General features: G+C 37.8%; 1 protein-coding gene across 3 annotated transcripts in view; it reads right to left on the bottom strand.

Annotated features, from left to right (window-relative positions):
- CFAP300 (cilia and flagella associated protein 300) overlaps positions 1–13,133 on the bottom strand; it is a 44,015-nt gene that overhangs the window by 26,607 nt on the left and 4,275 nt on the right. For all 3 annotated transcript variants that reach the window (XR_005064114.1, XM_037029748.1, XM_037029750.1), the window contains exon 3: positions 8,415–8,487. Coding sequence is in view for 2 of the 3 variants with exons in the window: in XM_037029748.1 (XP_036885643.1) it covers positions 8,415–8,487 (73 nt within the window). In the remaining variant the exon portion in view is untranslated. The remainder of the gene's footprint in view (positions 1–8,414; positions 8,488–13,133) is intronic.

The following is a 13,133-nucleotide window of genomic DNA, read 5'->3' as shown; positions in this document are numbered from 1 at the left end:
TACCTTTTCCCCCTGTCTCTGTGCCACTCCCCCACTGATAACCCTCTATGTGATCTCCATTTCTGTGACTCTGTCCCTGTTCTAGCTGTTTAGTTTTTGTTTTGCTTTTTTAGATTGAGTTGTTGATACTTATGAGTTTGTTGTCATTTCACTGTTCGTAGTTTTTGATCTTCTTCTATCTCTCAGATAAGTTCCTTTAACACTTCATATAATAAGGGCTTGGTGATGAAGAACTTCTTTAATTTTACCTTATCTGGCAGGTACTTTATCTGCCCTTCTATTACAAATGATAGCTTTGCTGGGTAAAGTAATCTTGGACACAAGTCCTTGCTTTTCGTGACTTTGAATACTTCTTTCCAGCCCCTTCTTGTCTGCAAGGTTTGAGAAATCAGCTAATAGTCAAATGGGAACTCCTTTGTAGGTAACTCTTTCTTTTTCTCTTGCTGCTTTTAAGATTCTCTCATCTTTAACCTTGGGTAATGTAATGATCATGTGCCTTGGTGTGTTCCTCCTTGGTCCAACTTCTTTGGGACTCTCTGAGCTTCCTGAAAGTCTATTTCCTTTGCCTGATTGGGGAAGTTCTCCTTCATTATGTTTTTAAATAAGTTTTCAATTTCTTGGTCTTCCTTTTCTCCTTCTGGCACCACTATGATTCAGATGTTGGAATGTTTAAAGATGTCCTGGAGGTTCCTAAGCATCTCCTCATTTTTTGAATTTTTATTTCTTAATTCTGTTTTGGTTGAATGTTTCTTTCTTCCTTCTGCTCCAAACCATTGATTTGAGTCCTGGTTTCCTTCCTGTCACTTTTAGTTCCCTGTAGATTTTTCTTTATTTCACATAACACAATCTTCATTGCTGCCTGGGTCTTTTTTATGCTGCTGAAGTACTCATTGAGTTCCTGGAGCACCCTGATAACCAGTGTTTTGAACTCTGCATCTGATTTGTTATCTCGTTACTTAGTTTTACTTCTTTCTGGAGCTTTGAACTGTTCTTTCATTTGAGTCTTTCTTTTTTGTCTCAGCATGCCTGTTACGTAGTAAGGGCTGGAGCCCTAGGTGTTCACCAGGGCAGGGCAACCCATGTCGGTCTGTTATGATACTCCCATGGTATGTGGGAAAGAGCCTGAGAGAGAACACTGCCACTTGCTCTGCTCTCTGCTGGTTTTCAGTCACATGCCCCACTGCCCACAATCAAATTGGGCCTTTCTGGTGCTGACTCCCATGTGGGTGGGTTTTTGTACCTTCTAGGACCCTGCGGATCTCTCCAATGAACTCTCCTGTGAGGCTGGGAGTTTGTTCCACTGCCACCTCAACCCCCACAGATGTTTTCCGTTGGTGGTTTGAGGCTTTATTTCCTGGTACTGGAACCCTGTGTTGTGCAGTCTGTCTTGCTTGCTCCCTAGTTGTTCCTCCCGGTTTATCTGCACGCCAATGTGGGACTGTCCTGTCTGCCACCCACTGCTTCACCTGGTCCCCCAGATGCTGCCTTGCTGATAGTCCTCTCTACCTGGCTGCTCATCTCTGGCCCTCCTACCTGTCTGGATGAATGTTTCTTCTTTAACTCCTTGGTTGTCAGACTTCTACACAATTCAATTTTCTGTCAGTTCTGGTAGTTTTTTGTTTTAAAATTTATTGTCATCCTTGTTTTGGTTGTGTGAGAAGGCACATTGTGTCTATGTCTCCATCGTGACCAGAAGTCCCACAGAGCATCTAACCACTTTTAATGCATACAAGTTCTGTCTGGAAAGTACCCAGCCAAATACTATTACAAATAGACACACTTAGTATGGAAGAAGATACAAGAAACATTGTACATAGGACAATGATGCCTCTGTCCTTTTCAAAATAAGCACCTTGGGACCTTACATAGTTCTCCTAGCAGCTCTTTCACTGTTTAAAACATTCTGCAAAATCCTTTGTTGGAATTGCCATCAGCTGCCCCCTTGTCTTTTCTTGAATCACATTGATGGTCTGAAATCTCTTCCCTTTCAAAGGTGATTTTAGTTTTGGGAAAAGCCAATAGTTGCCAAATCTGGGCTGCAGGGGGACTGAGTCACCTGGGTGATTTGATGTTTCTCCAAAAAAAACTACAGAAGAGGTGGTACTTCTTAGTAATTGTTTGGCCTGGGGTGGTGTACTCATGATGGACAACATCTTCCCAATGAAAAAACACAGGTAATATGGTCTTGATCTTGCTGCCCCTTTGCCATGCCTTCTTCAGGTGTGAAGAACCACGTGACTTCCATTGGAATAACTGGGCCTTGTTTCCAAATCATAGATGTAGACCCATGACTCATCTCCAGTTATGACCTACTTGAGGAAATCTGGTTCATTGGTAGTGTTTGAATTAAGCCATTAGCTACTGCTGAATGATGTTCCTTCTGCTCTGATAACAGAAGCTGTGGAACAAATTTTGCCATGACATGTTTCATGCCAAGAGCCTGCATCAAACTCTTGGACATAGCAGTTTTTGGAATCCTCAGATCAGCTTCTAGTTCTTGCACTGTTAGTCGCTGATCTTTGTTGATTGCAGCCTGTGCACAGTTCAATATTCTCAGATGTTTGCTTGTTGCAGGCCTTCCAGAGCATGGATCACTTTCAAGGCATTCTTAACGATCTTTGAAGCATTTGTTGTCACACTTTTCTTGTACTGCACTCATTGCATCATTCCTGAGCCTTCTGAATCATCTGCATAATTTCCACTGAGCAATGTTCAAGCTTAATACAAAACTTGATGTAGATTTGTTGCTCTACTTATTGTCATTTTGAATGCAACGGTGACAGCACACATGGTCACACGATGGCACGCATCACCCCCACTGACTAGTACAGTGAAGTCCTCATTGTTCATGCATGCTCATTCCCATCCACTCTCCTTGGCTGGTAGGTCATATCGATGTCACAGAAACTGTTTTCATTATATTAATAATGGCAAGACTTTTTCTGGACTGAGCTTGCATATCAGAATTGCCTATAAAAGCACAGGAATTACTTTATATGACTTTGGATTTGCATTATGCTTAATGCATTTTGCATTACAAACATTTTACAAACATTAATTACAAACATTTTAATTAATATAAGTAATGGGTATTTCTAAACTCCTTAAGGGTGTTTTGAATATTCTCCATCTAAAAATTTCTTCCTTGTGACCTTATTTACACTGTTTATTGCAAAAGAAAGGTTTTCCTTTTTAAGGTAAATTTCAAACTAGGCCCTAATCAAGTTATGACAAGTTTAGAATTAGAGAAATTTGAAACCATGGTCTTTTGTATATTTTTTCTCTTGTAGTTTCGGTTTTCCCCCTCCCCATTCCACTTACTTCCTAAATATGTCTTTTAGGGATAGATTTTTCATTACTAGAAGTTCTATTGTTACAGAAATACATAAAAATTAAGCCAGTATCTTTAACATTGCCTCAATGAATCAATGAATTTCTCTTTTTTGTGTGCCTATATATAGACATTCTCACAGATTTAGTGGTGTGGTATTCTACTTTCTTTAGTTAGGGAGATTGCAGACCAAAATGTGGAGGCTATTGGTATATCCTCTCCTAATACATTTGCCAGTTCTTTGACCCCAGAAGTTGCTTGAGATTCAGAGGAGTAATTCTGGTGATTATCTGCACTTTTTCCCTCTGGCTGTCTACCTAGAGTCCTGCTAGGACCTGATCTGGGGCTAGTGTAAGGGCAAGAAGGATGCCCAGAGCCAAGAACTGTATATACCTCAGTAATTTCAAAAGCACTATGGCTAAGAAAAGCTCCTTTTGTTTCAGAAGCAAAATCTCCTGGGAGATTACAGTGAAAAGACCACAAAAAATAACTGAGTAGATCTAAGAAATATTGCAAGGCCAAAAAACAAGAACAGTAAAGAGCAAGGCAGTCTCTGACAATGGGTTGGTGGCCACAGAATGAGGGATTAACATTGGGCAACCTGCCATTTTAACAAACGTACACAAGCTCTGATTTAAGCAGTAACAGGAGGGTTTGGATTTTGAGAGAAGGTAGTTAAGTACAGACTACTTAATCTGAGGCACAGAAACAGTTTACTGTGGATTGAATTGTGTCCCTCTAAAATTACTATGTTGAAGCCCTAATCCCCAAAGTGATGGTATTTGGACATGGGGCCCTTGGTAAGTAATTAGGGTTAGATGAGACTATGGGTAAGGTTAGGACTTCAACATATGAAGTTCAAAGGGATACAATTCAGTCCATAGCATTCTGCTCTTGGACCCAAAATTTCATGTCCTTCTCATATACAAAATGCATTTATTCTATCCAGACAGCACCAAAAGTTTTAATCATTCCAGGATCAACTCTAAACTCTAAAAACCCGAAGACTTATCTAAATATCATCTAAATCAGCTATGGGTGAGACTAGAGATTAAGATTCATCCTGAGGTAAAATTCCTCTCCAGCTATGAATCTGTGAAACCAGAGAAGTTATATGCTTCTAAAATATAATGGCGAGATAGGTATAGGACAGACATTTCCATTCCAAAAGGGAGACATAGAAAAGAAGGAAGAAATGATGATTCCAAGCAAGCCAAAACCTTATCAAGGCAAATTCCATTAGATTTTAAGCCCCAAGAATAATCCTCTTTGGTTCAATGTCCTGCCTTCCACATCCACCAGGGCAGTGGCTCTGCCTCTGTAACTCTCTCCCCAAGACAGGGTTTGTTGTTGAAACTGAGGGAGGTCCTGATAATCTCTGAATTGCATTCTCAGTTCTCTTTTCTTGAAAAACAGAGCACGTTTGCAGCTGAATGGCTTTATGGTAGTCCTATAGGGTATAAACTATTTGACAGCCTTCACTTTGTCTTTTTTCCCCCTCCTGTTCCCTTCCCTTCTAATTGGTGTCTTTTTACCGGTAAAATCCCCATTTCTACTCCTGGCTTCTGGTGAAATGGCTGATTAAGTGCATAAACTGAACCCATTATCTCTTTATCAAATGGTTGCTCAGCCACTCAGTGTTCTCTTCAGTACAAGCTTTCCCAATTTTTTGCAATATAGGTATGCTGGGAATTTCCCAAATCTTCAAGTTCTAGTTCCTTTTTGCTTAATTCCTTGCTCAATTTCTCTCTTTTCTTATTTTACCATAAGCATTCTAGAGGACCTAAGCTGATTCTCTGACATTTTGTTTAGAAGTCTTCTCAATTAAATACTCAATTTTATCACTTGTGAGTTCTACCTTCCATAAAACATTTGCCGGGTTCTCTGCCATTTTATGACAAGGATTGCCTTTCCACCAGTTTCCAGTAACATTCCTCATTTCCATCTAAAAACTCACTATATCAACCTTAACATCTGTATTTTCAGGATACACCTCAAGTCATTCAGCCTATACTCATTTCTGTTGCACAGTTTTAAACACTTTCACAGTTTTAGTTATTTGTTACAGCAGGACTCCACTTCAAAAATCTGTACTAGTCAGATCAGGCTGCTATCATATAATACCATAGACCGGGTGGTTTAAACAACAGACATTTATTTTTCACAGCTGTGGAGGCTAGGAAACCCAAGATCAAGGTTCTGGCTGATGTGATTCCTGGTAAAGACTCTTCTTGTTTTGCAGATGACTGCCTTCCACCTTTGTTCCCACAGTATAGAGAGCTCTGGGATTTCCTCCTCTTCTAATAAGGGCCCTAATCCCATCATTTGAGCCCCTCCTGACTTCATAACCCTAATTATCTCCTAAACGCCTCATCTCCAAATACCATCACAAGGTTAAGGCTTCAATATAAGAATTTTGAAGGGATATGATTCAGTCCATAGCACATGCTATTTGTTACATAGGAATTTGGTTAAATTATGACTCCAGCATTTATTAGATATATAATGCATGACTCTAATCAAACAGAAAATTAAAATGTATTATTTTTCCCCTTGATACTAGCATTATAATACACTGGGTGCCTCATTTTTATTTTGTGTCCAAGTTGGTGCTTTCCTGGCAACCTCATTAACATGGAAGTGGCAGAGGCAGGATGGCATAGTGGTCAAGGTCTTGAATTTTGGAGCCTGGATTTGAATCCAGTATAGCATAACAACTTAGCTCATGCCTCTGATTCCTCATCTGTGAAATTTATATGTGTGTGTGTGTGTGTGTGTATTTCAGAGCTGTTTTGAGAATAACGTATATAATGCTTTTAGCTGAGCACATAAAAAGCATCCATTGTATGTAAGTCAAAAAGGGGCAAAGTGTGGCTAAAGGAAGAAGCCTATGGTGGTTGGCTGAGAGGATGAAGCTGCACTCATAGCTGGCAATCAAGGCAGTGCAGTCAGTAGTAAAGGAGGTTCCATCTCACTCTCTTTAACATTGGTTCACTTGCTAGAAGATGTTCTTGTTCTCATTTTAAAAAGCTGTTTGTTTACCAAGGGCCCCAGAGGAAAATCAGAAGAAAGATGACCATATTTCAGAAGAAAAGTAGGTAGGGAGAGAGAAAAACAAGTTAATGGAAGAACACTAACAATCCACTAGACACATCTGCTTCTGAAATGAGTGCTACCTTTTCTACCCTATTTTCCACAGTACTTCTAATCAGGCACTCTGTCAGGCACATGTGGAGTTTTAGAACCTTTCTTTTTGCAATGGCTTTTTTAAAAATTAAAAAAAAGTGTTTTGTGAAGTATGTACCAATGTGGGGGAAGGCTGAACATTTTTTTCAATGAATCTTATTTTTTTGTAAATTAATTGACTGGTTATTGTAAATATGCTTTATAAACACTGTGATACATGGTTCATTATTTCCTTTTGAAGATTCTGAATTGGTAAATTTTCCTTAGATCTTCAGTTTAACTTTGTAAGTAGTCTGAAGAGCAAGCTGTACCAGCTTTTAACTGTAAATTTTGCAGTAGTCCTTTGGCCAAAAGCAATAAAATGTGACCTACTAAGTCTAACATCATGAACTGTTTGTAATCTTGTTTTTGACTAACACTAAGAAAAGTTATTTTCGTGCAAGACTACTAGAATTCCATAAAAATGCAGTGTAAGAATTCACCACAATGACCCCATCCAATTTAAAATCAACTTGCTTTTTCTTGAGCACAATTCTTATTACCAACCAGTGATGAATGATGTCAAATGCAATGATGATTGTTAAGAGGCCTCAATCTAAAGTGTAAAATACGGTGTTCATATACAAACTCATGGGTGTCAGATGGGTGATAGGTGAAAGAAGATGAAGAGGTTAAGAAATACAAATGACCAATAATAAAAACAGTCATGGGGATATAAAGTACAGTGTTTGGAATATAGTCAATAATAATGTAATAACCATGTTTGGTGTCACAAGGGTACCAGACTTATCAGGGTGATCACTTCATAAGCTATAAAAATATCTAATCCTGGGGATGTAAGCCTGAAACTAAAATAATATTGTATGTCAATCATAATTTTAAAAATGAAAATAAAATACAAATTAAAAAATACATATTGTTCACATATTTGTTTTCAAAATAATCTTCTAATAATGATGATTTATTCCTTCACCTGAGAGTCATTTAGGGATTTGACTGTTCCCAAGTGTTTAGGTAATCTTCTCTAAATAAAGATTACTAGTTATGTTTTAATGTATTATGAAAACATTAGCTATACAAAGTTCTCTTTTTGAGAATTTGAGACTCTTCTAATATTTAATGTACTCTTTTTTACAAAATTAAATTTGGGGGGTTAAGTATTATTATAATTAAAAGAATATTTCATAGTGGCTAGCACCTATCAGAAATCCATTACCCTACCCCAAATGAGATTTTTCCCAAGCACCCCAAATCAGTGGAATTTTACCTGATCCACCCCCTCCTGTGTAGAATTCATCACTCCCCTCCTTTTGCTCCCACTGCTATGGTAACACCTGTGATACATTATTGCACATATTTTTCATAGATCGAGTTCTTTGAGTACAGGTTTTCTCTTATTCATTTTATTTATTTTTATTTTTTTAAATTTTATTTATTTTATTTTTTAGAGCGGGAAAGGGAGAAAGAATGGGGAAGAAACATCAATGTGTGATTGCCTCTTGCACCCCCCCTCACTGGGGACCTGCGCAGCAACCCACGCATGTGTTGGACTGGGGATCAAATCAGTGACTCTCTGATTTTCAGGCTGGGATTAAACCCACTGAGCCACACTAGCCAGGGCTCTCTTATTCATTTTAATGTTCCCTGTACCTGGCAGAGTCTATGGAAGGTACCAAAAAAAAGTATTTTCCAAATTAATGAAAAAAGAAAAATTGCTCTTATGTGCTAAGTCAGGAGAAAGAAGCAGGGCAAGCCTGGCACAGCTAATTATATTTGACCTTGATGTTATCAAACAAATGACTATTCACAATTTGTATTTTAATAAAAATTTCTGAGGCACATTTTTGTTATAATAGTAAAACAGTCATCTGAAAAGATAAAAATAAATTGTATTTACCTAATGTAATCCACTGTCCAGAATCTGAAAGTAACTTCAAATTAAGAATAACATTTGGGTCTTTGAAAAAAGCCTAAAATACAAATTTGAGGGAAACAAGTTAGATCCTTTATTATAAACAATAATAAGAACTTTTAAAATAACTATAGTAAAATCTCATTTAACTCAATTGGGGAAAGATAATTTTAAATTGGTAAAACGTCTAAGTAATAAGCACTTTCTAAAGAAACGAAGTTTTTTTACCTTCAAGTTGGCACAGTATGAATGATACTGTATGTTAAATTATAGATATCTTTGACACTTAATAAACAAAAATAATAATTTACAGAGAAAAGGGGGTTATATAATGTTTGAAATTTTTGTTTTCCTTTATTCTTGTTTTCCCCATCAATTGTTTTGGTAATCACTACCACCTCTCCCCAACTAGAACAAAATATAAAAGTGATTGTCAATTCAATTCTATCCAGGAAGCACCATAGATAAGTCATAGGTTTGACTTCCTAAAAATAAAAAACTTCTGTATTGCAAAAGAAAATAAAGTGGTCAGGTTTTAGTTTCAAGAACCAGCAGCTGACTCCAGCTGAAACGATCAGAAGAGAAACTTGTTGAAGTATCTCAGGCAGTGCACATAATTTTCAGGACATGGAATGAATTGGCTAAAGGTCCAGCCCTGGGAACAATCCAAAATCATACACAGAACTGCCCTGGTGAGGAAACAGTCTTCCTTGCTGCAGCCCCACCAAGCACTGAAGGAAGCGATCACCACCCGTTCTCCTCGGTAAGGCCAGTGCTGTGCCAGGACTGCCCTGCCTGAAAGCTGAATGCCTCTGCCATCACCCTTGCCAGTGAAATGGATTCTCTGTGCACCTCTTTCCTTAAGTTGCTCACTTTGAAATCCCGGTCCTGCACTGATAAAAGTCTGATTGGTAAACCTGGACCCCAGGTTTGTGCCGAGTGCAAAGGCAGCAAGTGTTACAGGTTTTCCTTTGGACTTCCTAAAAATAAAATTACCCCCAAACCTTATATATGTTCAAAAGGGGCTAGGCAGTCAGTAAAAATAGTGATGTCTAAGAGAGCAATAAAAGAAAATAAAAACAACAGATTGGGAGAAAATATTTGCAACATATTTTTTTAAAAAATAGGAGCTAACATTCCCAATGGTTATGTTAAAAATAGTCCAATTTAAACATGGCCAAAGGATATAAAAATCACATAAAAATACAAATAGCCAATAAACTTATGAAAAGATGCTCCACTTCAAGACCAGTGAGAGAAATGGGAAAAAAAAACCCCAGAAGACATTACTTTAACCCATTACATTGGCAAGATTTAAAGACTGGTGACTTTGGCAAAAGTACCAGGAACTATGCACTCGTACACACTGCTGGTGAAAGGATAATTTTTACAACCTTTCGGGAAGTAACTGGATATTAATCTTGAACATTAAAAACATGCATATTTTATGATCCAACAAATTCCACTCTTGGGTATGTGTCCTGCAGAAATAAAACCACTGATAGATTAAGATTTACGTACAAGAATTTTTTATAGCATTAATTGCAGTGACAAAACCTGGAAACAGTTTTTTTTCTTTTATAGATTTTGCTTAATTTTAGAGAGAGGGGAAAGGAGGGAGAAAGAGAGGGATAGAAACATCAATGTGTAGTTGCTTTTCACATGTCCCCGCATTGGGGACCTGGCCTAAAACCCAGGCATGTGCCCTTACTGGGAATCGAACCAGTGACCCTTTGATTTGCAGGCCTGCGCCCAATCCACTGAGCTACACCGGCCAGGGCTGGAAACAAGTTTTCAATGTCCATCAACAGAAGAATGGTTGAATAAAATACAGTACATTTACACTAGATGGTATTCCGTTACTGAAAAGAAAGTACATATTAGAATAGAATGTAGGCTCCATAAAAGCAGAAGCCCTGTTTTTCTTACTAACTGCTATATTCCCAGAACTCAGAACAGGGCCAGGCACATAAACGTTACTCAATAAACATCTGCTGTATTGACTGAAGGAAAACCATAAGCCTTTTGGGTAGAAAGACTAGTTTAGGAGTTATGTGTATGATAGAAAAACAAGATATAGCCTCTATTTATATGAATGTAAAGTATGGAAGAATATATACCAAAACATTAATGAACGTTACCTTAGAAGTGGTGGATGCAGTGTTGTGGCAATGGGGGGCAGGTGGAGAAGGTAGGGGATAGGATTAGATGGGAATAGAGGATGACTGTTGACCCTCCGAACTGTTCTTTGTGCTTAGATTGTTTAAATAAATATTTCTCTTATTTCAACATTCCTTTCAAGCTATCAGTCTTTTCCCAAATACCTTCTTGAATGAGGAATCTATTTGTTTCACTTCTCTACCAGTTATTCTTCTGTATCTGGCTCCTGCTCCCATTACTCAATTAAAAATACACTTGACTTTCTAACTCCAAAATCAAATGGAAATAGTTCCTGCCCTCATGGAGTTTACAGACTAAGGGAGATATTACTAATATGCTATGACTTCTATTAAGAAGTGCCAGGTATTATAGAAGTACATAATAGGAAGATCTAATCTAACAATATTGGGAAGAAAGGTTAATGCAGAAAGAACATTAGATCAAAATGGTGAGTAGCATGTAGTTGGCCAAAGGGGCATATTGGTAAATGTTTAACAACTGATACTACTCCCCCCACCCCACAAAAAGCCTTGATTCATAGCATTTGCTGATTTCTAAGTTGCTAACAATTTACAATCAGCATAAGATTCCTGCAAATTTAACAGTCAAGCTGTGCTGATCTGGTTCTATCATGACACTGGAAAGATTATATTTTTTTAAGGTGGAGAAAATGGAGAATTTAAGTTCCTTTATGTGAGAAAGGAGGGGGCATCCCATTCAAGAAAAGTAGAGAGGTTGAGTGTGACCAGAGCCAAGGGGTAATGGTCAGATGAAGTTGGGGAGTATAGACCTTGTAGGTCAAAAATTTTTATCTTGATCTAAGATTGACCTAGATTGATCAGCATTTTTTATCTAAGAGCAGTAAAAGACATTTAAGGAATTTAAACAGAGAAGTGATTAGAGTTATTTTTAAAAGCTCATTCTGGCTGTAGTAAAGAGAATGAATTCAAGGGCTTCAGAGAGTGGTTAGGAGGGAGGTCTGCTGTAACCCAGGAAGGTCTGATACTCACAGGAGTCAAGCCCACAGCAAGTAGGGAAGTACAGAAATAGATGGATTAAACGAGTATTTAGGAGGTAGGGACAAAGGGAGCCAGGGGAATCAAAGATGACTCCTGGAAATTTTGCATAAAGGCACCACACAGAATGAATGTCATTTAATGATAAAGGGATCAGTGAAGGGACCGGGTGTGTGGAGTGAAGATGAATACATTCAACAAGTATTTGTGAGTGTCTGCACTTTGCCAAGCAAAACAATGTCCCTGTTCCCATGGAGTTTGTTTATTGGTGGAGGACAAAGATAACACATTACAGGTGTCAGACACACCCAATTACAAAAAGTGAGTTTTCCTCAAAATTATTCCTCAGGGAAAAAATTGCCTTATGACTTTACAAAGTCTTTCAAAGTAAAGAGTGTATGTGCAACTATTTTAGTTTATATAACATACATGTTTGAAAAGTAAGAAGTGGAAATTAACCTCAATCAGTACTGGTTTTGAATACTTTTAAAGAGGTCTTCTGTATAAATCAGTAAAAGGGGGACCTTTAATTAAGATTTAGCAATTTTCCCTGGGGAGTAACAACTTACAACTACATTTAGGTATCACTATACACAGAAGTAGTCTAAGTGGCCTGTGGTGAACTGATCTGGAGCCAATGGAAGTCTTTATGAAGGCCCCTCAAATAAAGGAATATGATAGTTATGCTATTAGGATTAAAATTATAAATCTAAAGAATGAATTTAAAAAAACACCCTACCCTAATGCATGCAAATGGTATTTTGGGTTTTGAGAGAATTTCCAGTGAGGCATTAGAAGGGATTCTCTGTGTCTCAAATAGCTTTAGGAAAGCTTGAGGTGTTTTGGAAAAAATATTAGATGATTCATAAATTAATAATGGCGATAACAAAGATATTGATGATAAAATGCATGTGAAGATTTGAATAAACTTGTTTCATAAAATGTTTGAAAAGTATTTCTAAATTAATATATTTTCTAACAATTTTTAATGTATGTCTACTATATGCTGCATATATGAAACATAGGTGGGTATTTGACTTTATCATCTGTAGGGCACACTGCTGGTTTCTGATCCAGTATCAACCCTTAAGGAATCCCAATTTTATTTGGGAAAGTTGCTTGCTCAGCTAAAAGTCGGCACTTCTCGTCTCTGTGGCATGTGGCCATGAGGTGTATGTAGAGTCTAGTCATGAAACGTAAGCAGAAGTGCTGTGCAGACCCTAGGAAAGCTCTGTTAATTAAGGAGCTTCCTTGAAGTTTATGTGGAAGATTCCCCTCATTATCCCTAATCCTATGGTGAGATGCCCACACTGACCCCAGTGCTCCCTTAAGATTCAAAGTGAGATCTTATATCCAACTATCTAGGATATTGCCACCTAGATACATACACCTTATGTTCAGTGTGCCTAAAACTAAACTCATTTTGTTTGTTTGCATTTTCTATGTGTTGAGTGACACCACCTGCCACTTGTCACCTAAATCAGAAACTTAGTCATCCTACACATCCCCCTCTGCCTCAGTCCTGACT

This window comes from Sturnira hondurensis, unplaced genomic scaffold (assembly GCF_014824575.4).
Source record: "Sturnira hondurensis isolate 20B ecotype Veracruz unplaced genomic scaffold, ASM1482457v3 Scaffold0020489, whole genome shotgun sequence".
In the NCBI taxonomy this organism is placed as follows: domain Eukaryota; kingdom Metazoa; phylum Chordata; class Mammalia; order Chiroptera; family Phyllostomidae; genus Sturnira; species Sturnira hondurensis.
Note: the sequence above shows the minus strand (reverse complement) of the source record. Positions and strands in the feature narration are given on the sequence as shown.